The sequence below is a fragment of the Sander lucioperca genome, chromosome 21 (assembly GCF_008315115.2).
Source record: "Sander lucioperca isolate FBNREF2018 chromosome 21, SLUC_FBN_1.2, whole genome shotgun sequence".
In the NCBI taxonomy this organism is placed as follows: domain Eukaryota; kingdom Metazoa; phylum Chordata; class Actinopteri; order Perciformes; family Percidae; genus Sander; species Sander lucioperca.
This window is the reverse complement of record NC_050193.1, coordinates 11,569,647-11,590,980: the sequence shown is the minus strand read 5'-3', so window position 1 is coordinate 11,590,980 and position 21,334 is coordinate 11,569,647. Positions and strand designations below refer to the sequence as shown.

The 21,334-nt window shown below is 43.0% G+C and overlaps 1 protein-coding gene and 2 long non-coding RNA genes across 3 annotated transcripts; 2 read left to right on the top strand and 1 right to left on the bottom strand.

Moving 5' to 3' along the window:
• The first annotated feature begins 160 nt into the window (after window positions 1-160).
• On the top strand, window positions 161-11,771 carry LOC116059394. The gene is made up of 3 exons (XR_004107299.2): window positions 161-343; window positions 1,357-1,360; window positions 11,760-11,771. It is a non-coding gene; the product is annotated as an uncharacterized LOC116059394 (long non-coding RNA).
• LOC116059391 (jupiter microtubule associated homolog 1) lies at window positions 10,563-21,232 on the bottom strand. The gene is made up of 5 exons (XM_031312433.2): window positions 20,963-21,232; window positions 18,325-18,464; window positions 13,750-13,898; window positions 13,087-13,117; window positions 10,563-11,123 (listed from the first exon to the last, which is right to left on the bottom strand). Exons 1-5 carry the CDS (start codon window positions 21,016-21,018, stop codon window positions 10,975-10,977), a joined length of 525 nt encoding a protein of 174 aa, XP_031168293.1. The 5' UTR covers window positions 21,019-21,232; the 3' UTR covers window positions 10,563-10,974.
• Window positions 13,880-14,125, top strand: LOC116059396. Its single transcript, XR_004107301.2, has 2 exons — window positions 13,880-13,973; window positions 14,024-14,125. It is a non-coding gene; the product is annotated as an uncharacterized LOC116059396 (long non-coding RNA).
• Window positions 21,233-21,334: the final 102 nt, after the last annotated feature.

Below are 21,334 nucleotides of genomic sequence, written 5' to 3'. Positions count from 1 at the left end.
CAAATTGCAACAAAAACTGTTTCAACTCATCTAGTCTCATAAAAGTCTCCTCTATCACATATAAACAGTCCTAAGAAGTCCAACTGGTGGCAAGTATTGAAAAATGTTGACACTACAGGTGAATCGGGAAAATATTTGAACTAACAGATATCAGCATGACACTTCCCCCAGTTGATTACTTACATTAAGACAAAGGTTTTTTGGTATTACAAGTTTTCTGAACTTTTATGTTTATTTATGCAAAATTAGGCATTGTCTAATTAAATATGTGCTAATTTGCATTAATAATGGTGTTTCAGTATTTATCAACTTGGACCCTATTTTCCCATGCATTGGTGTCTAAGTGACTAATGTGAACCAAACTCTTTTGAAATCTGTGGTCCAGTATTGAGTGAGAACGCTGTAACCAGCAGCCACAGACCGGGCTGCAATGCAATGTGTTTATTTACATGGAGTCTGGTGGGTTTGGTGATGGTGATTTCAGGACTGTTTCATGTTAAACAAAAAGGATCTTACTCTTTAACGAAAAGGTCTATCTATGTAGGGATCCTTTCCATTATGTTGTCAGACACTTAGAATAACAATCTGAACATGTCACTGGCAAAAACAACACTTATAGTGGACGCAAACTGACGGTGTGCATTTTACATTGCAGCCCGGTCTGTGGCTGCTGGTTACAGCGTTCTCACTCAATACTGTTTCAAAAGATTTCAAAAGATTTTAAAGTGCTCATATTATGCTCATTTTCAGGTTCATAATTGTAATTTGAGATTGTATCAGAATAGGTTTACATGGTTTCATTTTCAAAAACACCATATTTTTGTTGTACATTGCTGCAGCTCCTCTTTTCACCCTGTGTTCAGGTCTCTGTTTTAGCGACAGAGTGAGACCTCTCAACTTCTGTAACATCTTTGTTGTCAGTCGCACATGTGCAATAGAGTTTAGATTCTCGGCCCAAGCCCGAGTCCGACCCGAGCACAACACGACCTCGGGTCGGGCTCGGGCCGTTATTTCTGCCACTATCCTCGGGCCGGGCCGGGCCCGAGCCGGACCCTTGATCAAGCATTTTTTTTTTTTTTTATCCATTACCTATTTAGCCTAACTGGGTGGGGAGAAAGCTATGCCATAATCAGAAATACTATAAATATGTATATATAAGCTATATAAAAGTAACAAATGTGTACAAAATTTAGGCTGCAGTTACAAAATGCAGCACTTCATGCGCGGAGTGTCCTCCTCTCGCACGCATCACACCGGGCCTGCTGTGCTGTATTGTGTATCTTAAATGCAACATGGAGCTTGAAGATGTAAAGAAAAAAAGAAAAACAGGAGAATTACCTTTGAGCAAGTGTTGAGGAAAGTCGGAGGTATGGAAGCAGTTTAAACAAGTCGTGGGCAGTGACAACAATATGTTGTTCATCATTGTTTCTTTTTTTTTACGTTTCTTCATTCAGATCCATTTGCGATCCGTTCCATTCTAAACAAACAGCGCAGTTTACAGGCTTCGTCCTTGTTGCATTATTCTAAACAGATTTCTGCAGTTCAAACAACGTAGTTGAGAACGTCAGTTATTACGGCCCACGTATTAAAAAAGTGTCAGGTTTAAATCGAGCTCGGGCTCATAATTACAGTTAATGGGTCGGGCTGGGCCGGGCTCGGATGCAACGTGCTCGGGCTCGGGTAGGTTCGGGCTTGATTTTTTGGGCCGATCTAAGCTCTAATGTGCAGTAGCTAGGTAAGGATTACATGAGCTAGCTAGCTGTTTCTCCAACTTCGGCCTGTACAAGGCAGGATTAGCTGGGAGACTTCTTCTAAACGAGGGCGCACTTCCAACTTTGCATGGAATACCTGCAGAACAGGGACATGTAGGTAGTTCTATACAATTTATTTTGTAGATTAGGGTGAATTTGTATGTGTTGTAGCAGTGTTTTGCCATTGAGAACGAGCTAGCATGCTAGCGCTAGCATGCTAACGGTTAGCCCCCTAGGCCCCTCGTCTCGACTAGTTATGAAGAAAGCCGTGCCGATTTTGAACAGCTCACCCATAGACTGAAGGGAGGACACATTCAGAAACCCGTATCTCACTCAAAACAGCATGGATGGTTTTTTTTCAAAGTTTGTATGCGTGTGGAAGCATCAGAGACACAAAATAACACCCCAAATCCCAGAAAAAGTGATTTTTTCAAAATATGGGCACTTTAAAGATTTTGGTTCACATTAGTCACCTATAGACACCAATGGATGGGAAAATAGGGCCCAAGTTGAACAATACTGAAACACCATTATTTGTGTTTGCATATATTTAATTAGACAATGCCTCATTTGCATAATTAAACATAATAGTTCAGATAACTTAAGTTAAAGTATTGTCTTACTGTAAGTAATCAACTGGGGAAGTTTCATGGTGATATCTGTTAGTTAAAATATTTCCCTGATTCACCTGTAGTGTCTCCAATTAACATGGGCTGCTATGAGAAACTTCTCCTGGAACCATCACCTTATCGTGGTGGAGAGGTTTGTGTGTCCCTATGAACCTGAGGGCTGTGTTGTCTGGAGCTTTGTGCTCCTGGTAGGGTCTCCCAAGGCAAAGTGGTCTCAGGGGAGGGGCCAGACAAAGAATGGTTCAAAAACCCTATGAAAAAACGAGGTAGAGATGGAGTGACCCTGCCCGGAGGAAGCCCGGGGCCCCCGTCTGGAGCCAGGCCCAGATGGAGGGCCCGTCAGCGAGCGCCTGGTGGCCGGGTTTGCCACGGAGCCCGGCCGGGCACAGCCCGAAAAAGCTACGTGGCACCTCTCTCTCCAACCCATGGGCCCACCACCTATGGGAGGAACCGCTGGGGTCGGGTGCGCTGCCACATGGGTGGCAGTGAAGGTCAGGGGCCTCGACGGACCAGACCCGGGCAGCAGACGCTGGCTCTGGGGACGTGGAACGTCACCTCTCTGTGGGGGAAGGAGCCGGAACTTGTGCGGGAGGTGGAGCGCTACCAGTTGGATCTGGTGGGGCTTACCTCTACGCACAGTCTCGGTTCTGGAACCATACTCCTGGATAGGGGTTGGACTCTTTTCTTCTCCGGAGTTGCCCAGGGTGTGAGGCGCTGGGCGGGTGTGGGGATACTCACAAGCCCTCGGCTGAGCGCCGCTACGTTGGAGTTTACCCCGGTGGACGAGAGGGGTAAGAGAGGTAAGAGAGGGTTCAACGCACATGTGGGAAATGATGGAGACACATGGAGAGGCGTGATTGGGAGGAACGGCCTCCCTGATCTAAACCAGAGTGGTTGTTTGTTGTTGGACTTCTGTGCTAGTCATGGATTGTCTATAACGAACACCATGTTCGAACATAGGGATGCTCATAAGTGTACTTGGTACCAGAGCACCCTAGGCCAAAGGTCAATGATCGATTTTATAATCGTTTCATCTGATCTGAAGCCGTATGTTTTGGACACTCGGGTGAAGAGAGGGGCAGAGCTGTCAACTGATCACCATCTGGTGGTGAGTTGGGTCAGAGGGTGTGGGAAGACTCTGGATAGACCTGGTAAGCCCAAACGGGTAGTGCGGGTAAATTGGGAACGTCTGGAGGAGGCCCCTGTCCGACAGACTTTCAACTCACACCTCCGGCGGAGCTTTTCGTGCATCCCTGTGGAGGCTGGGGGCATTGAACCCGAGTGGACAATGTTCAAAGTTTCCATTGCTGAAGCTGCGGCGGGGAGCTGTGGTCTTAGGGTCTTAGGTGCCTCAAGGGGCGGTAACCCACGAACACCGTGGTGGACACCGGTGGTCAGGGAAGCCGTCCGACTGAAGAAGGAGTCTTTCCGGGATATGTTATCCCAGAGGACTCCGGAGGCAGTTTCTCATAGCATCCATCCATCCATCTTCTTCCGCTTATCCGGTAACGGGTCGCGGGGGTAGCAGCTCCAGCAGGGGACCCCAAACTTCCCTTTCCCGAGCCACATTAACCAGCTCCGACTGGGGGATCCCGAGGCGTTCCCAGGCCAGGTTGGAGATATAATCCCTCCACCTAGTCCTGGGTCTTCCTGGTGCTTCTGGAAAACCGTTCGCCACCTCAGGAGGGGGAAGCGGGGAACCATCCAAGCTGTGTACAGTAAGGATGGGACGCTGTTGACCTCAAATGAGGAAGTAATAGGGCGGTGGAAGGAGCACTTTGAGGAACTCCTAAATCCGACTAATACGCCCTCTATGGTAGAGGCAGAGCTGGAGGATGATGGGGGATTGTCGTCAATTTCCCTGGTGGAAGTTGCTGAGGTAGTTAAACAACTCCACAGTGGCAAAGCCCCAGGGATTGATGAGATCCGTCCAGAAATGTTTAAAGCTCTGGGTGTGGAGGGGTTGTCTTGGTTGACACGCCTCTTCAACATTGCGTGGAAGTCGGGGACGGTGCCTAAGGAGTGGCAGACCGGGGTGGTGGTTCCCCTTTTCAAAAAGGGGGACCAGAGGGTGTGTGCCAATTACAGGGGTATCACACTTCTCAGCCTCCCCGGTAAAGTCTACTCCAAGGTGCTGGAAAGGAGGGTTCGGTCGATAGTCGAACCTCAGGTGGAAGAGGAACAATGCGGATTCCGTCCTGGTCGTGGAACAACGGACCAGATCTTTACTCTCGCAAGGATCCTGGAGGGAGCCTGGGAGTATGCCCAACCGGTCTACATGTGCTTTGTGGATCTGGAGAAGGCGTATGACCGGGTCCCCCGGGAGATACTGTGGGAGGTGCTGCGGGAGTATGGGGTGAGGGGGTCCCTTCTCAGGGCCATCCAATCTCTGTACGACCAAAGCGAGAGCTGTGTCCGGGTTCTCGGCAGTAAGTCGGACTCGTTTCAGGTGAGAGTTGGCCTCCGCCAGGGCTGCGCTTTGTCACCAATCCTGTTTGTAGTATTTATGGACAGGATATCGAGGCGTAGTCGGGGTGGAGAGGGGTTGCAGTTCGGTGGGCTGGGGATCTCATCGCTGCTTTTTGCGGATGATGTGGTCCTGATGGCATCGTCGGCCTGTGACCTTCAGCACTCACTGGATCGGTTCGCAGCCGAGTGTGAAGCGGCTGGGATGAGGATCAGCACCTCTAAATCTGAGGCCATGGTTCTCAGCAGGAAACCGATGGAGTGCCTTCTCCAGGTAGGGAATGAGTCTTTACCCCAAGTGAAGGAGTTCAAGTACCTTGGGGTATTGTTCGCGAGTGAGGGGACAATGGAGCGGGAGATTGGTCGGAGAATCGGCGCAGCGGGTGCGGTATTACACTCAATTTATCGCACCGTTGTGACGAAAAGAGAGCTGAGCCAGAAGGCAAAGCTCTCAATCTACCGGTCAGTTTTCGTTCCTACCCTCACCTATGGTCATGAAGGCTGGGTCATGACCGAAAGAACAAGATCCAGGGTACAAGCGGCCGAAATGGGTTTCCTCAGGAGGGTGGCTGGCGTCTCCCTTAGAGATAGGGTGAGAAGCTCAGTCATCCGTGAGGAGCTCGGAGTAGAGCCGCTGCTCCTTCGCGTCGAAAGGAGCCAGTTGAGGTGGTTCGGGCATCTGGTAAGGATGCCCCCTGGGCGCCTCCCTAGGGAGGTGTTCCAGGCACGTCCAGCTGGGAGGAGGCCTTGGGGAAGACCCAGGACTAGGTGGAGGGATTATATCTCCAACCTGGCCTGGGAACGCCTCGGGATCCCCCAGTCGGAGCTGGTTAATGTGGCTCGGGAAAGGGAAGTTTGGGGTCCCCTGCTGGAGCTGCTACCCCCGCGACCCGTTACCGGATAAGCGGAAGAAGATGGATGGATGGATGCTATGAGAAACTGGCATCACCGATATCAATATTTTTCTAAACTTTCCACTACTTGGATTTTTTTAGGACTTTTAGTATGTTATAGAGGAGACCTTCATAAGTAATAAACATATGTCAGATTTTCTGTTGCAATTTGTGGGAGATTCACCCCTTTTTTTCCCCAAAATGCTTGTACTAATACAGTTTTTTCCAATTGCTAAAACACAATTTTGCAAACTAGGCTGGTTTTTATCAAAATACTTAACACAATTCACAAAACCACACACCCAAACTGCAAAATACCTCATATATCCTGCAAAATGAAGCACTGCAACCAAAACTACATATAGCATTATCAAAATCAAACTTTTGCACCAAATGGCACACACTTCATTCATATTACCAGATTTTTTGTCCAACCAACTAAACACTGTTGGGCATAATGAAAAGCACTCTCATCTTTAGTATGCTTTGCCATAATACTAAAATAGTTCAAATTGTAGAAAATTCTTCGATTGTTCACATGCACAGAAATATTTGCAGATACACACACATGCTGAAACATTTGTTTTTATTTATTTTTCACCAAACAAGTCAGTGCAACATATGCACAGCAGATATATTTACATTGGACTGAACAAAAATATGCTCACAAAAAACAGTAAACTGAAAAAGAAAATTGCAGAAAAAATATATAGAAAAAAAGGTGCTCACCTGTGGTCTTTTCATAGTGCTTATTTCCTGATTGAAGTGGTAACAATTAACCATTGAGGTTGTGTTTGGCCAGGTGGCACATATATTGGCCAATTAGGTCATGTAGTGTCATTTTGAATGGCAGTGTTTTGAAATGGCAAACATGTGACTTTATGTCAGATTGTTGTGTATTATGCAGAGAACTGTGTTCAGTGCATTTTGGAGACTTGAGAAGAGTTTTTGCTCTCTGTGTCAGTTTAAATAATTGTGCTATGCATGTCATTTTAGTGTGTTAGCAATTGGAAAAGAACTGCAATACTGAAAGTGAAGTTGAACATTAGACTGTTGTTCATTAGACCTCTCTAAAGCATCAGACAGAAAGGAAATACATTAGCACTGGTTGATATGTTTTGTAGAACGTGGAGTACATATTCTACACCGAAAGTAGGTCAAAAGTTTAGTGTCAGCAGAGAGTGGGAGGCGTCTGTTTGATAGTGTTTGCACTGCCCTCTAGTGGCAGAAGAACAAACATGTCTGAGTGTAAATTTAGTTCTATGCCTAAAACAGCAGGTTATATAGGCTACAGGATATTTGGGTAACACTTTACTTTAATCCCCACATTTAGCATGTATAAGCACTATATGCACATTTCATAAATGGATCAACACACTATAATATAGTCATTATTAACATATATATGATAAACAACTCCATATGTAGGCACCAATAGGCTGCTGTGTAAACAACAATAATGAATGACAATAAAGTAAAATACAACTGTAATAATATAAAATATGTTTTCATAGGAGAGGTTATAATTATTGACATATACTGCATATTAAAACACTAATACAATTCCTTATGTCCTGCTTAAAACTACATTACAGTCTGTAAAAAAATATTTATTAAATTGCATAGATATGCTAAATAGGGGGGATTAAAGCATGTCTTACCGAGTCTCGGTACCGAGATAAAATAAGGCATAGTGTGGCATACAGTGTAACTGTGACTCTGAAATTCTGTCAGGCTTATGATCAGCCCATCTCTCAATCAATCATGTAGAGTATAAAGTGACAAAAAAAACAAAATAAATACAGCATCTTACCAAAAAAATATCCTACTATTTATTAAGGACACAGTCAGTCATGTACTGATTGCTCACAAGTTTTTACAGTTTTATAAGATGATGACCAATAAAGCTGGAGCTGAAATGGCCTCAACAGACTGCATTAAGTTGTCACTGTCCTGAGAGAATTGTAAACTCAACATCAATCACATCAATAAAGGCTTTCACTGTCGTTGGAGATAAATTCAAAAACTACACCCACCCCCGTTGCTCTCGCTACCTCCCTGTGGGACAGATTAAAAACGGTCCCTGTCCATCCCACTGCTCTTCTCTCCATCAACCCCCTCCTCCAGTCTCATCCGGTTAAGGAGGTACAACGTGAGCCAGAGCAGACACTGCAAGGAGGGCTTTTTAGGCTCCCTTTGTTGCTACGGAAACGGCCTTGTCCATTTGCTAACCAGTGCTTCCTGTTTAGGGCTTCTGGTGGGTGGGAAGCTTTTTATTTTTGAGACTGCAAGATAATCTGGAGGCTCTGTCTGTGGTCACAGAGAGGACAGAACAGTAATGGAACAGGAAGATCATTTCTTTAATCTTTTGTTTCTTAATATAACAATACCAAATTATTTTGGTTGTGGGTTTATAATTTTAGGAGAGACGAAATGCTGTCTTCTGGTGTTAGGGTACTGAGCAACATATAAATAGGGTTATTTCCTCCTACAATTCTCCTATCTCCTCCTGCTTAGTTGCTGAGTCAGTGCAGTGTGACTGAATGGGAGTATTGATTGCCTGATTGCTTGCCATGTCACTCAGAGATGACTCACCTCGTTTCCTTAATATGTTTCCACTCTCTCGTATCCTTTTCCTCTTCTGAGATCTCCTGGGAACACACATGGCCTCATCTGGAGTGCACATGGTTTAATGGCCCTGTCAATAAATTGAAGTTGCAAATGAGCAATGTTGCCTACACATTCATCACAGACATCAGTAAAATAACTTGCCATATGGCTGTGGGGGAGGAAAATGGTAATCTCCTATCTCTCTGGAAAAAAGGATGATCAGGGGTGGGGGGGGGATCTGTTTCTTATGTGGTTTTACTGATTAGCTGTTGACCAGGGCGACAAGAGCAAACTGCAGTGTTTGCAGAGTGCATTTCGTTCTACAGACAACAAAATGCAATTGTACACCAAACATTTTGAACTCAAAATGAACGCTGGGTATAACTATTCACTCTTTTCTCGTGTGTTTGCATGTACATAAGAAAAACATTGAGTAAAGCAGCAGAGATCCATTCTGACTCTGTGTCTAAAACATAATACAAGGCACCTGCCTTTCCCTGTGGGTACAGCACTTACTGAAAACAAGCCTTCATTGAGTGCCCTCCAACATCCTGGCGTTTCTCCAGGGCAGGAAGTTCTTTTCCTGAACTTAAGTGACCTCTGCATGCCTTTCAAGGCAGATGAGGGCTTAAACACACCGCTGTGCCACAGGGTTTGGCTCTGAGCTCAAGTTGTAGCCCAAGAGGCAGAGAGAAAAGGCACTGCTACAGACATATGGAGCATGCACAGTATTTTTGGTAAAGCCCACGGTGAGCAATAAAATACTTGGATGCTGAGGGTCAGCATGACCTGTCAAATAACCCATTTCTGTCATTCCCTGTTCCAAAGAGTGTGTTATCACTGCTGAAAGATCCTTCAGCTTCGCAGTAAGAGGCTTATAAAGAGTCAACAATACACAGCCATTCAAACCAAAGTCACAGCGTAAAGACAAAATGACTGTATAATAGGGTCATGAATAATCAGGGGTTATTTTTGTATTGTGTGATCCTTTTTGCATTTCACAAAGACTGAGGGATAGGCACGTTCACCTTTCGATCATCTTTCCATCTTGAGATTCATCTTGGTTGAATACAGTTCACTAATTTAAAGACTGAACAGAGGTCTAATGATCAATAGTTACTTCCTGGGGTTTATTTGAGAATCCATTTATTTGATATCTTGAACATCCAAATAAGCATTACTCTCTCACCTCTGCCACACATTCAATATAGCAACTATAGCTTCCATGCTGTTATTATTAGTCATGCTAATGATGCAGGGGCATTGCTCTCTCTGGCTGTAAAAGTTGAGTTATTTGCATATCTTGCACCAGGTACAGGCGACCATTTCTCAAATGTGCCTTTTGTATTTCACAATAGGGGCAGGAGAACAAGTCCTGAATTGTAATTTTGAAAATTATAATCAGATAGAAAGTTATTAAAACAGATTTGGTTGGTTGCTTATTCGTCTACTAGTATCTATATACGACTATTGTCATGATTCATCACCATTTGTGTAGTTTGTGATTCAAGGTGTAACTAAAACTTAATTCTCAAAATAATGTTTAATCTATAGATAACTATGATCTATAAATATGTGAGAATATTAAAAGGAGTTAATATTGGAATTGTGAAAGAAAAAACAAACCAACAGGTGACGGTAAAGAACGATTGGTGTACCATATTCCCTTTTCCTAATGTTGCTCAAGAAGGCAAATATGCTTAGACAAGCACTTCCAAATAAAGCCATCTTTGAGGAGTGCTGTTAAGGTTGTTTTTCATGAGTAACATTACATCTTGCATGAATCACTTCACCTTTTGAATCTGACTTTTGTTTTAAACATCCTAAGATTCTCAAAACGCAACGTCCATCTTAAATCAGAAACACCGTAAAGAGAGCCAAATATCCAGCATATGATGTCATGAAAAGGCAGTTTCTCTTTTGGCAGAATTGTAGGCCGCTTTCGTGATTACTTTGGCTGGGCAGATTTCCAGTCTCTGCTCTCAACGGCAGCAGTCTTCAGGCTCCACCTCACTGTACATAAATAACATTCAGCTCTATGTGTTGAGACATTTATGCACAGTTTATGCACAATAGTTTTTATACTTTATGCCTTTATCTACATTATTTTATTTACGTCCCTTCTAAACAGAAATATTCAGTCTAGCTAAATCAAATATTCTTACGATACTATCTTTTTTGCTATGTAAAAAAAGAAAAAAGTCAGCCACAGCAAATTCATATCAATCTTTATTGTATTTAGAAATCCACGCATCAAATCTTTTTTATTATTTTTTCCTTTACCATTTACAACAGGGAAAAATGAAGGACAAGCTAAACGTCATGCCTTTTCCAGCAGGCGCGATGCACTACAGGATGGCCTGAAATGGAAGAGGGGGAGAGCGATACATAAAGTGCTTTTGTCAACAGTTTTCTTCTTTTAATAGAAAAAAGGATCAAAACAAAAGGTTTGAGGGTGGAGGGAGAGGACACAGGGGCCCATGGACGTGACAGCGTGAGTGCATGTGAAGAAGGGAAGAAGGTGACAAGTTGATGAGGAGGAAGAAGAGAGTGGTGGGGGGGTATTTATCTTTAAAAAAAAAAAAAAAAAAAAAGCGTTCGAATGAAAAACAACAGCAAGTGGTTTCAACCCAGGATGAGGCTGGACTTGCCACCAGGTGGGTTTCTCCGGCCGCCGGCGGCAGCGTTGGCACCTCCCGACGGGGCAGCGGGCTCTGTGGTCTCCTTGTGCTGCTCTGGCTCCTCTTGCTCCACCTCCGCATTGTCAGGACACTCTACAGATGCAACAAAAAGACAACACATTAATCCAAAGCGTGCAACAGTGGCTGTTATTTAATGAATGCCATCACAGACTGTTTCTGGATGACAGTATATGTGAGTAGGGCCAATCAGCTAACAACATGTCACAGTAAAACACCATGTTTATCTGGTAAAACAGATTCTGGAAGCTAATTATAGTAGATGGCATAACATATTCTCAACAGTACTGCCCTGCAAAAGGCAGAAAGCATCAATTAAAGAAAAGCCGAAGTTGAGACAAAAAGGGGCTAAGGGTTTTCAGGGTAAATTGGTAAACTGTGGAACAGATGGGTAGAATGTAATGGCTTCATTTTATGCGTTTTAAACTGATTATGTCTTAACTTTAAAAACTTTGACATGGACCAGATAAGACCTTAATACAGCACACTGCCTTTGGAAAAACTACAGGGAACATGAACGGAAAACAGCATCAACAAACAGAATGTGCTTTTTCAGCTTTACATCTACCATTTGTTAATAACGACCTTAAAAAAAAAAAAAAAAAAAGAAAAATCAATACAATACATTCATTTACCATTTAATACATTTAAAATATGTAATTTAAAAGTAGCTACTGCTACCAAGATGTTTTTAGCAGATGGGGTTAGCAGTCTTGCTTTGCCGAAATTATACATTAACGAAAACTGCAATTTTTATGTTCGTACAAATGTCAACGAGTCATACTCTGGTCTTAACTAAATGTTGACTTAATACGGTATGTAGTCACTGCAAGAGTTAAGTGAGGCAAGCCAGTTCTGTAATACAATCAGTGCTGAAGCAGCCCAAATGCTCGTTGTCAATTAGTGCCTAAATTACTGTAGAATGTGCAAATTCAAGGGGACTTTTGACTTAAATGTCACAAATAAGGGTAACGCAGACTTTAAAATCTTCTTTTAGGCAGAATGGACACTCAAATATTCTGGGCTTGATATTAGATCCAGTGGCAGGGCTGCTATGACAGTTGCATTAATTATAGTTTTACCAAACTAGTGCCAGAGCCTCAGCTCACATATTTTAAACTCTTTGGGCCAGATTTACGAAGGCTTTTCCGCCTGTGTTTCAGGCGCAGATTTGATGCATTCTACCCCAAACATGAGCGGTTTACAAAAATATACAGAAAAAAAAAAAAAAATAGAGTAGTTTATATGCAACAAATATATATGTTTAAATATAAACAGAAATAAATTATCAACTTAACAAATAAATGTGAATAGAAATAAAAAATGCTTAGAATTATTCTTTAATAATTTAGTTATTTGTGTTTTTCTAATTATTTTTTATGGCACTCCTTTGACACAATTTTCTTCCCACTCCTGGCTACCTTTTTCTCTGTAAAATATGCTGGTTTTAAAAGAACTATATGTTAAGAAATAGACGAGCTACACTGTGTTAATAAACTGACTGAAGTCCTCAATATTTTTCATTCAAACGTTAATACACATTACACATAAACATGCTTCAAAAGTGCACACACATTCCAATCACATTCAACAGCATGACATATAAGTGAGCTTTGATTTTTAAATGCTCATATAGATGTGTTCAAACCCTCCATTATCTGAGGAGCCAGCCCCTCTCTTACAAACATGCACCTGGAGGTTAATAAAAAGCTCTTAATACTAAGTGAAGCCTGCTATCAAAGAACAGCTGCTTGACTACAGACCATCACGCCATCATGACAGGGAAAAACCACATCAAAGAGATTGTGTGATGTTGACTTAGAAAGGGAGAACATGTGTACTGTATCCTAAAGTCACGGTATGCCAGCAGCACACGATATTTAGAGTCAGTGAAAGTGGAATTACCGGATCTGTTATAGTGTACCATGGAGCTATTCACTGAGTAATCCAAGTCACGCACTGCTGTTTAGACATAGTGAGCGTGTGACAGACACTTAAAAGCCTTTTTATAAACAGCTCAAGAATTCAGGATACTTACCATCATTTGCTGGTTGTTGGCCATTCACAACCTACAATCAAAACACAAGACAAGGATATCAGATACCCTCACTGAACCATATAAAAATGTCTTCCTGTATTCCTATATCTGAATCGTATTACTTGTACTCTGACACTCTGTGACCTTGGTGTAGGAGGAAGTGTTGATATTTAGCCAGAAGAGAGAATAATGTACAGAAGAATAATTCTTTCAGAACACCATCCAGAAGGCAATCGTTCAAACAGAAGCATCTGCTAATACTGAGCTTTCTGACCCTTGAGATATTATAGGTTTCTGGTAGGTAAGCCAGGTTTTTATTTACCCAGCGGATTATATCTCGTAACAGATATTCACGTTTCACCGTTTCTTTATACCACAGTTAAATTGCTAAATTAGAATATTCTATCCATGTCAGTAGGTGAAGACAGACACATTCCCAGAATAAAAAAAATTAAACCTCCACAGGGATTACAAATGTCAGCGGAGAATATCTATCAAACAACGTCCTGGGTCAGTTTCAACGAGATGGATTAAGTGATCCACCCCCCAATGAATGTTCCATTGAACTGTTTACAACTATACTTAATCTATGACTGTGTGCTTTTCGGGCCCCAAACTTGGCTGTGGCTCGGTTTTAGAAACGGCATCCTAAGTGAGAAGTACCTCTCGTCTCTGGTTCCAGACCAAGGCTGCCCCCGAATTGTGGATGGTGGTCAGTTCCGGTTCAGGGTTCTTGGGGAAGAGAAGAGGCTGCTGGCATCGTCTAAGTGGAGCTGAGGGCTCCCCACAGATGGTTCCTGCGGCTGCCCCAGCTGGGAGGGTAAGAGACAGACGGATAGAGCAACAAACTTATTAAAGACTAGAGCAGAGTGTATTTGTCAAGTCAGGTCAATTTTATTTGCATAGCCTAAGGTCAATTTTATTTGCATAGCCTAAGGTCAATTTTATTTGCATAGCCTAATATCACAAATTTGCCTCAAGGGGCTTTACAATATGTACAGCATACAAAACCATCTATCCTTAGACTTTTGTTTCAGATTTAAAAAAAACACTTTAAGGGGAAGACAATACATACATATACAAGCTGTAATGCCCATTTTATTTGTTCTCCTTTTTGGTCAATAGGTTTTTATTGAAACTAGACAGGAAACGCAAAAGACAAATGAGAAAACATGACTCAGGCTTAAAAGCAGCAGAGTCATACCATATGGAGACTAATCCATTTAGCCACAAAGCCCACGAGGCAACCATGCTCACCAAAAGATTCATCTTCTCAGATTTGACAAAACATCAGCTTTATGGGGGAATTTGACTGAAATAACATGAGACAAAAATCACTGAGAACCAACAGGAAACATCACCAAAGCCGCTTGCGCCAGATCCAGAAAAGCAGTGGAACACTTCCAGGCAGACAACATGAATGCCAAAACTCGCATAACCCTGTAGCGCCTGTATTCTCCTTTATCAGAAAGAGCTTTAAAACCCAGTGTTTGGCCCACTGTGGGGAACTAAAGCCACATAAGGCAATAGCCCAGCTCTAGTCCAGAGGGCCAGGGAGGGGACAGACTGGGTCTTTGTCATGAGGGGAACAACGCCTGCTGAAGGAGAGGAGGAGCAGCCATTGTTGTTAATGGAGTGAAGTGAATTAGTCACTGTTGAGAGCCTTGATCCCTCAACAAGAGCTCCTTCATTACTGGCTCCACATTTCTGATTTCTGAGTCTGATCAATTATCTGAACAGAGGATTAAACCAGATGCATGGGCTTGACAGTGATGCATTACGTTATCATCACAACAACACATAGCCTTCTACTTAATCGTATAGCTCTCCTGGGTCCATGATACAGATGTATGATAACACTGACCTCACTGGTCAACAAACTTGAAGGCAGAAACAGCAATCATGCTGCTGCTGGTAGTGTTGGCTTCCTCTCTGATTACAGTGTTCCTCATGTGGCCAGAAGCTGAGGGCACTTGAACAAACCAACAGCTCTGGTATCTGAAAACCCTAAAATCCTGACATACAACCTGCCAAAGTCTCTGGCTGAATAAGAATATGCTTCTGTGTCAGCAGAAACATCCACATCCCTACAGTCGAACTGACACAACAGTCATAACTCCCATTAGGAGAATTTTTTTTTAAACCCCTAACCAACTATAAGAATTACTCCTAGTGGTAGCCATGAAGATACTTTATTTACCATCGCCCCAATACTATTAAAGTTAATGAAATTTCATTGATCCAAGCATTAAAAGAGGACACTTGAAAAACTAAACATGTCTTTCAAGAACTAATGTCCCAGTCACTTTGGATAATCCATAGAAGTTGCTGTGAACATTTTCATTGGAAATACTTTCAATAGAATAAAATAGTCCCTATAAAACTGTTCAGTGAGGTCTACAGATTATGCAGAGTAAAAAGGACATTGCCTGAGGCTGCCAGCGTACTACTTAAATGCAACATCTCTACTTCGAATGGAGGGAACTTTGTAGCATTCCCCACCTCCGTATCCTGTAATTTCATAAAATGGCAAAATGCAACGTTATCTTCCAACCTCTGTTAGTGTACACAATGTTGCAAGAGAATGTCTTATTATCACATAGGCTATACCAAGGGTGACGCATGGGTACGTACTGCAGGATAGTAAAATTTAAGTCAAGTTAAAAAGGATCTACTCAGGACACCATGCCAAAGCAAACAAACCTGTTCATCTATACTAGGAGGTCACACCCAGGCCAGACAGATCACACGATGCTTATAAAACCTGTTAAAAAAAAAACAACATCTGGCTCATTCAGGCAGAAACAAACATCCTCATCCAGTTGTATCCGTTTAAGTAGGAATACTATTAGGAGGCTCCCCTGAACTTGACCTAGACCCAAGTGAGACAATTACTTTTACTGTCAGCAGCTGCTGCCCATAAAGGTCAGAGGCTGAAGTAAGGATTTTAGGGTAAATTCTTCATTGTCCACACATCCAGGAAATTTGATACACCACGTAAACTGTTCCCCACAAAGTGGCCAGTGTGAAAACATGTGATTCCTGGCATGTGAGTAACTTCACTGCACGAGCTGAAACTGAATCCTACTGCATTGAATCTTCCTCTTCACGCACTACATCAAATCTTTAAGCGTTACCCAAAAACTAACTAGCTGGGTATAAATTCCCATCCCTAATTACAAGCAATAAAGATAATGCAGACTAAAGAGTGAATTATGTTTGGCTAACGTTTTACCTGGATTGTTAAAAACATACTAGCAGGCAGAATTATGTCAGACTTAGGGCGGGGACGGTTCGTCGATTATGTAAATGCGTTGACACAAATAACTCGCGTCGCGTAGAAATCTAAAAACAACATGGCTGCCTCCAGCAACAGCGCAAAGTATGGATTCCTCGCGAGTTCAACAACACGTTGAGAAAAGAATATTTTACTCTTAATGCCAACAACAACGTGGTAGTCTGTAGCCTTTGTAAAAAGCATCGCTGAGTCAGGATAACAGCAGCAAAACACCGTAAGTTCTGCTCACCTTTTTGTCCTTTTCCCTCCTATGTAGAGTTTAGATTCTCTGCCCGAGCCCGAACTTGACCCACGGGCCGGGCCGGGTCGGGTCGATATTTCCCCTCACTATCCTCGGGCCCTTGATCAAGCATTTGTGTTTTTTTAATCATTACTTTATTAGCCTAATTGGGTGGGGAGAAAGCTATGCCTCTCCAGCTTCTGCCGTAGCTCTGGGTATACAGTATGTCCTGCACTGACTTGACTGTGAGGTAAACTGTGCTAAATCATGTCTCCCCCGTCTGTAGCGCTGTCTTTGATAATTGCGCAACCAGGACAGATTGTTTCAGATATCTCACTAAGTCCTTTATAACGTCAGTTATAACGGCCCACGTATTAAAAAACTGTCGGGTTAAAATCGGGCTCTGGCTCATAATTTCCGTTAATGTGTCGGGCCGGGCAGGGCTCGGACACGACGTGCTCGGGCTCGGGTAGGGTCGGGCTTGATTTTTTTGGCCCTGATCTAAGCTTTACTCCCAAGCATGTGCGATTATCGACATAGTGACACGGAATGTGTTCCCAGTAGTAGCCCAACGGTACGTTAGTCTGTTGATTCGTTTCAATGTCCCGCTATGACTTAACATTAAGCATCATCAGACGCTGTCAGTCAGCAGTGTTATTTTTTTGGTTTACCATCATCATGAGTGACCAAAATCGATTACAGACTGTAATATTAGACAATCTGCAACTTGCCTTATGTTGGATTTATTTGATACATCTGATTTCATATGTTGCTTTTTTTTTTTTTTACTTTAAGATTAAAAGGGAGAAGAGCTTGGATGTTAAACAAAAGCTTATTCATTATTATACCTACTACTGTTAAAAAAAGCAAATACAGGCTACTCTTTTTGCACTTGCTCCATTTACTTTAAGTTTTTATTTTTGTGTTCCTCCTGAAAGTGACTTTATTTTGTGGTTGGATTGATAGCCTACATCTGGCTTCAGGTTGCACAACAAATTCATTTTACTTGAACAGTGCAGTGTTAAACAATTTTAATAAGTAGAGATTTGAACCTTATTGAAATTTGTTTTGTGTAAATTTAAAAAAAATAATCGTTTGGGACAGCCCTAGTCAGACTACATTACATTTTTAATTCAAGCCTATGTGGCTGTATGTTTGCAGTGACATTGACAACTCAAAGTCATTCACAGGTCTCATATGCTCTACTGCTGCATTTGATTGCCTTCCCTCGTGTACTCAAAATACAACTTCCCTAATGTCTATGCAAGGCCACACATTTCACCCATGGCACATTTTTTAACTGACCTATTTCTTTCCGTTGAGGGCTGATCCTTATCCCCATCTAACAAAGCCTCGCTTCAAATTACCCTTAACTTAGCACTCCAGGGCTTTTTGGCTATTTCGCTTGTGGGATGTTCTTTCTGACAACCTAAATGGAAAAATACTTAATAACACTACAGTTGGTATCTTTTTCTCGCTCAAGTTAGAATAATTAAGTCCATGGTTCATTTTGCTTACTTAAGGCTTCTGGTAGTTCTGTCTACTTTTACAAGATTGAACTTGCCCATACAGAAGTGCTTATACGCCCTCCCTGGTGCATAACTCAAACCACTGTTAATGTTACCGTGTAAATCAAAACCCTGTTTTCATTAATTTGGCTCTGGTATTGCCACATGGAAAGTGAACTTCGATAGGTTAGTGAGATGTTAGATTGAGTTACTGGGTGGATTGTTCCTCCGATGAGCATGGGGGTCCTCAGGTTCTGCAAAGATGTTGGAGGCCATCTTGTCCTTGCGGGGGGTTGAGTTGTCGTCCGTGCCGAAGGAGATGCTGGAGGTTCCGCCCGGCGGTCGTAGTACCCTGAGGAGCAACGATGCGATGATGGATTATAATGTCATTTTATTGACATCCTGCTCCCATCCACCACTCTCAGGCCAAACTAAAAGACAGGGCCTTCATGTCACATGGTACTGATCAGCTGCACAGTGCAAAAAAATAAATAAATCAACAGTCAAATATAACATGAGGACGCCTCAAGCTACGTATAGCCTTCTCCCTACTCCACCCCAACCCTTTTATACACATACCACACACACAAAAACACAGACTACCAGCAAGGTCTCCGCTCTCTAAACCCCGGCTGTCAGCCTGTCAGACAGACAGTCACAATCTCTGCCCTGCAGCTGACTCTAGTCACATATAATAAGAGTTAGCTGGCTAGCTGCTGCCTCTCCTCAGCACAGATTCCTTTGCAGTGACACACGAGGGGTTGGGGTCCGTTCCTAATAGCATTGTTATTCCATTATTAAATGAGTAAAACAAATCGGATGCCCCTATTGGGTCAATATTACACAATAGAGGTGAAAAGTCTGATGTCCACAGCTGATATAGGTCACCTTATAGACTGTGCTAGAACAATATACTGTAGAAAGCCTGCATACATCCCAATGCATGGTAAACAAAGCACCCTGCACCCTTTCCACCGACATTCCTTCCACCAAAAGCTGAACAAAAGGAACACGATAATGAATAGGGAAACCCTTTTTCCTTGCTGTGCTGAAGGACAGTTGAGGTGGACGAAAAAACTGGTGTGTTTGCAGAGCCCCTGCTGGACCCCTCCCTCTTTTTTCAGCAAAGGCTTCTCTCCTTAGAGTCCCTGAAGCCACCAGCTGACACACTGAGCAGCTGTCCAAGGGCCAGGCGGGCAAATGGAGTCCAAAAAAACGACCCCGCTCTCAAAGCAAAACTACAAAGAAAGCAAGAAAATCCACACTGGACCGTGGACAGCATTGGCGTGAATTTTCTCAATCAATTCTTGTATACACACACTAATAATCGTCACACTCGGCTGTGACAATAATGCCTAAACCAGACTTCACCTCCCAGCCAGAGAGGATGAGCTCATGCTTTCCACATGGATTGCGATGCGGGGAAAGCTTTTAACAGCCTGGCAGCAGACCCCACCCTAGAATGAAACTGCAAATAATATCAATGAAATGGCATTAATGTTTGGAAACTGGAGGGCAGCTTCAAGCTGGTGGAGCTACTAGGCAGACATAGCTGAGATCCAAAGCCAAAGATGGCATGACGATAAGGAAGGGTGGGAGGCTTTTAATGGCCTACCAAGATTTTAGCCTAATTCTGAAAAAGTGGATGCTGTACGGATCCATTTGGTCGGGCAGCATCAGAAATGACCAGCAGCTCGTAAAAAGGTCTTTAAGAAGCAAAAGCAAAGAGCTGAGGAAAGATTTACAGGCTTAGCTAGCGCAAAGCCCCCACCCAAGCCCCTGCATCATCCGAAAACAGCATGCGACTTCAAAACGCTTAATAGCTCACCGAGATTTGACATGCTCACTAAGCAAAGGCTAATACCAGTAGTAACGTTACTAGTCTTCCCCAAATATGCCCTTAAACAATGACCCATTATTGAGGCAGCCGTAAATTAAAGGCATTTTCTCTGCATTGTTTTCACTGCAAAGGGGCAGGGATGCATCCAGACGAGACGCATCACTTACTGGAAAGCTATGACTGCGTGCTTCGAGGATGAGTGGCCCTCTTAAGGTGTTTTTCCATGAATACAAAGATTTAACGGATATTTTTCGCCAGACGAAGACAACGGCGTAGACATGTCTATTAAAACTACAAATGGGTTATGGGCATTATCCGAGTTTCTGGAAACTTCCATTCGCTCTAACCAACAATGAGCCATATCGGTGATAACGACATATGCAGACCCAAGGAATCTTCCTGCAATCAATCGCGTATCTGGACTCTCGCTCCTAAAGTCGACCTTTTTTCCTCTATTGAAACATTGCTACAAAATCCACACTTAATATATTAGGTACAAGATCGTTAGCTAGCTAGCAATTCCAAAGAACAGCACATTTAGAAATCACCGCAGGAGAGGAGCTGGGACTTAGCCAACAAAAAAGTTATTTTGTAATCGACAACAGCCAGTTAAAGCTGACGGGCTAACGTTAGGTAGCTTTGACCATTTCTCCCCCCAGTATACAAGGACATGGAAAACACCCCTTCGTGTGTCTCTTTTTTTTTTTTTCTCAAACTCGCATGCCTAGCTAATTAACACAATTCTACAAAGCCCAGACAGGCTAACCTAACTAACTTGGTTTAACGTTAGCTAAAGGCTATATGGTGCATCAGTCTGTCAATAAGATTAACTTAATTAGCAAGACTATGTGACAGTTTAGCTAAATCCAGAAAAATCCCTCGCCAGCCAGCAGCGGGCTAATGTTAGGTAGCAGGCTGCCTTTAGCAGAAAAGAGGCGTTTGCTAGCCGAGAGGCTTGCCCGCATCACACTTCTTTTGTTCTTCCGTGAAAGGATTTCAGCTCTTTTTACCTGGAACTGCTTTTAGAACCAGGTTCCATTCCTTTATAGGTGGTTGTTGTCGTCATTTTAATAGAGTATTTCGATGCCTCGGCGATAACAAATACTCAATGAGAAACTAATAAAAAAACAGTCCTCCTCCTTCCCCGCAGAGCTGCGATGGGATGTAGACTCCACCCGACACTGACTGAACATAACGAAGACCAGATCCGTAGGTTCTGCGGTGCCAGCCCACGAGACCCATCCCACCAGCGTTCGACCCGCTCTGATTGGACAGAACATCACAGAACTCATCTCTTATTGGACAGAACCTCATCGATCGCCCTCTTGTTGGTGGCAGGTCTCGGCTTCATGTCAGTGATCTGACAGTGTAGTCCACATCCC

Excerpts from the sequence above, each read along its gene's own strand:
- LOC116059391 (XM_031312433.2), bottom strand. The coding sequence starts at position 21,018 with ATGACGACAACAACCACCTATAAAGGAATGGAACCTGGTTCTAAAAGC. Across the intron at positions 18,465-20,962 it reads GGTTCTAAAAGCAGTTCCAG|GGTACTACGACCGCCGGGCG; the intron begins GTAAAAAGAGCT and ends GTTGCTCCTCAG. Across the intron at positions 13,899-18,324 it reads TCGGAGGAACAATCCACCCA|CTGGGGCAGCCGCAGGAACC; the intron begins GTAACTCAATCT and ends TTACCCTCCCAG.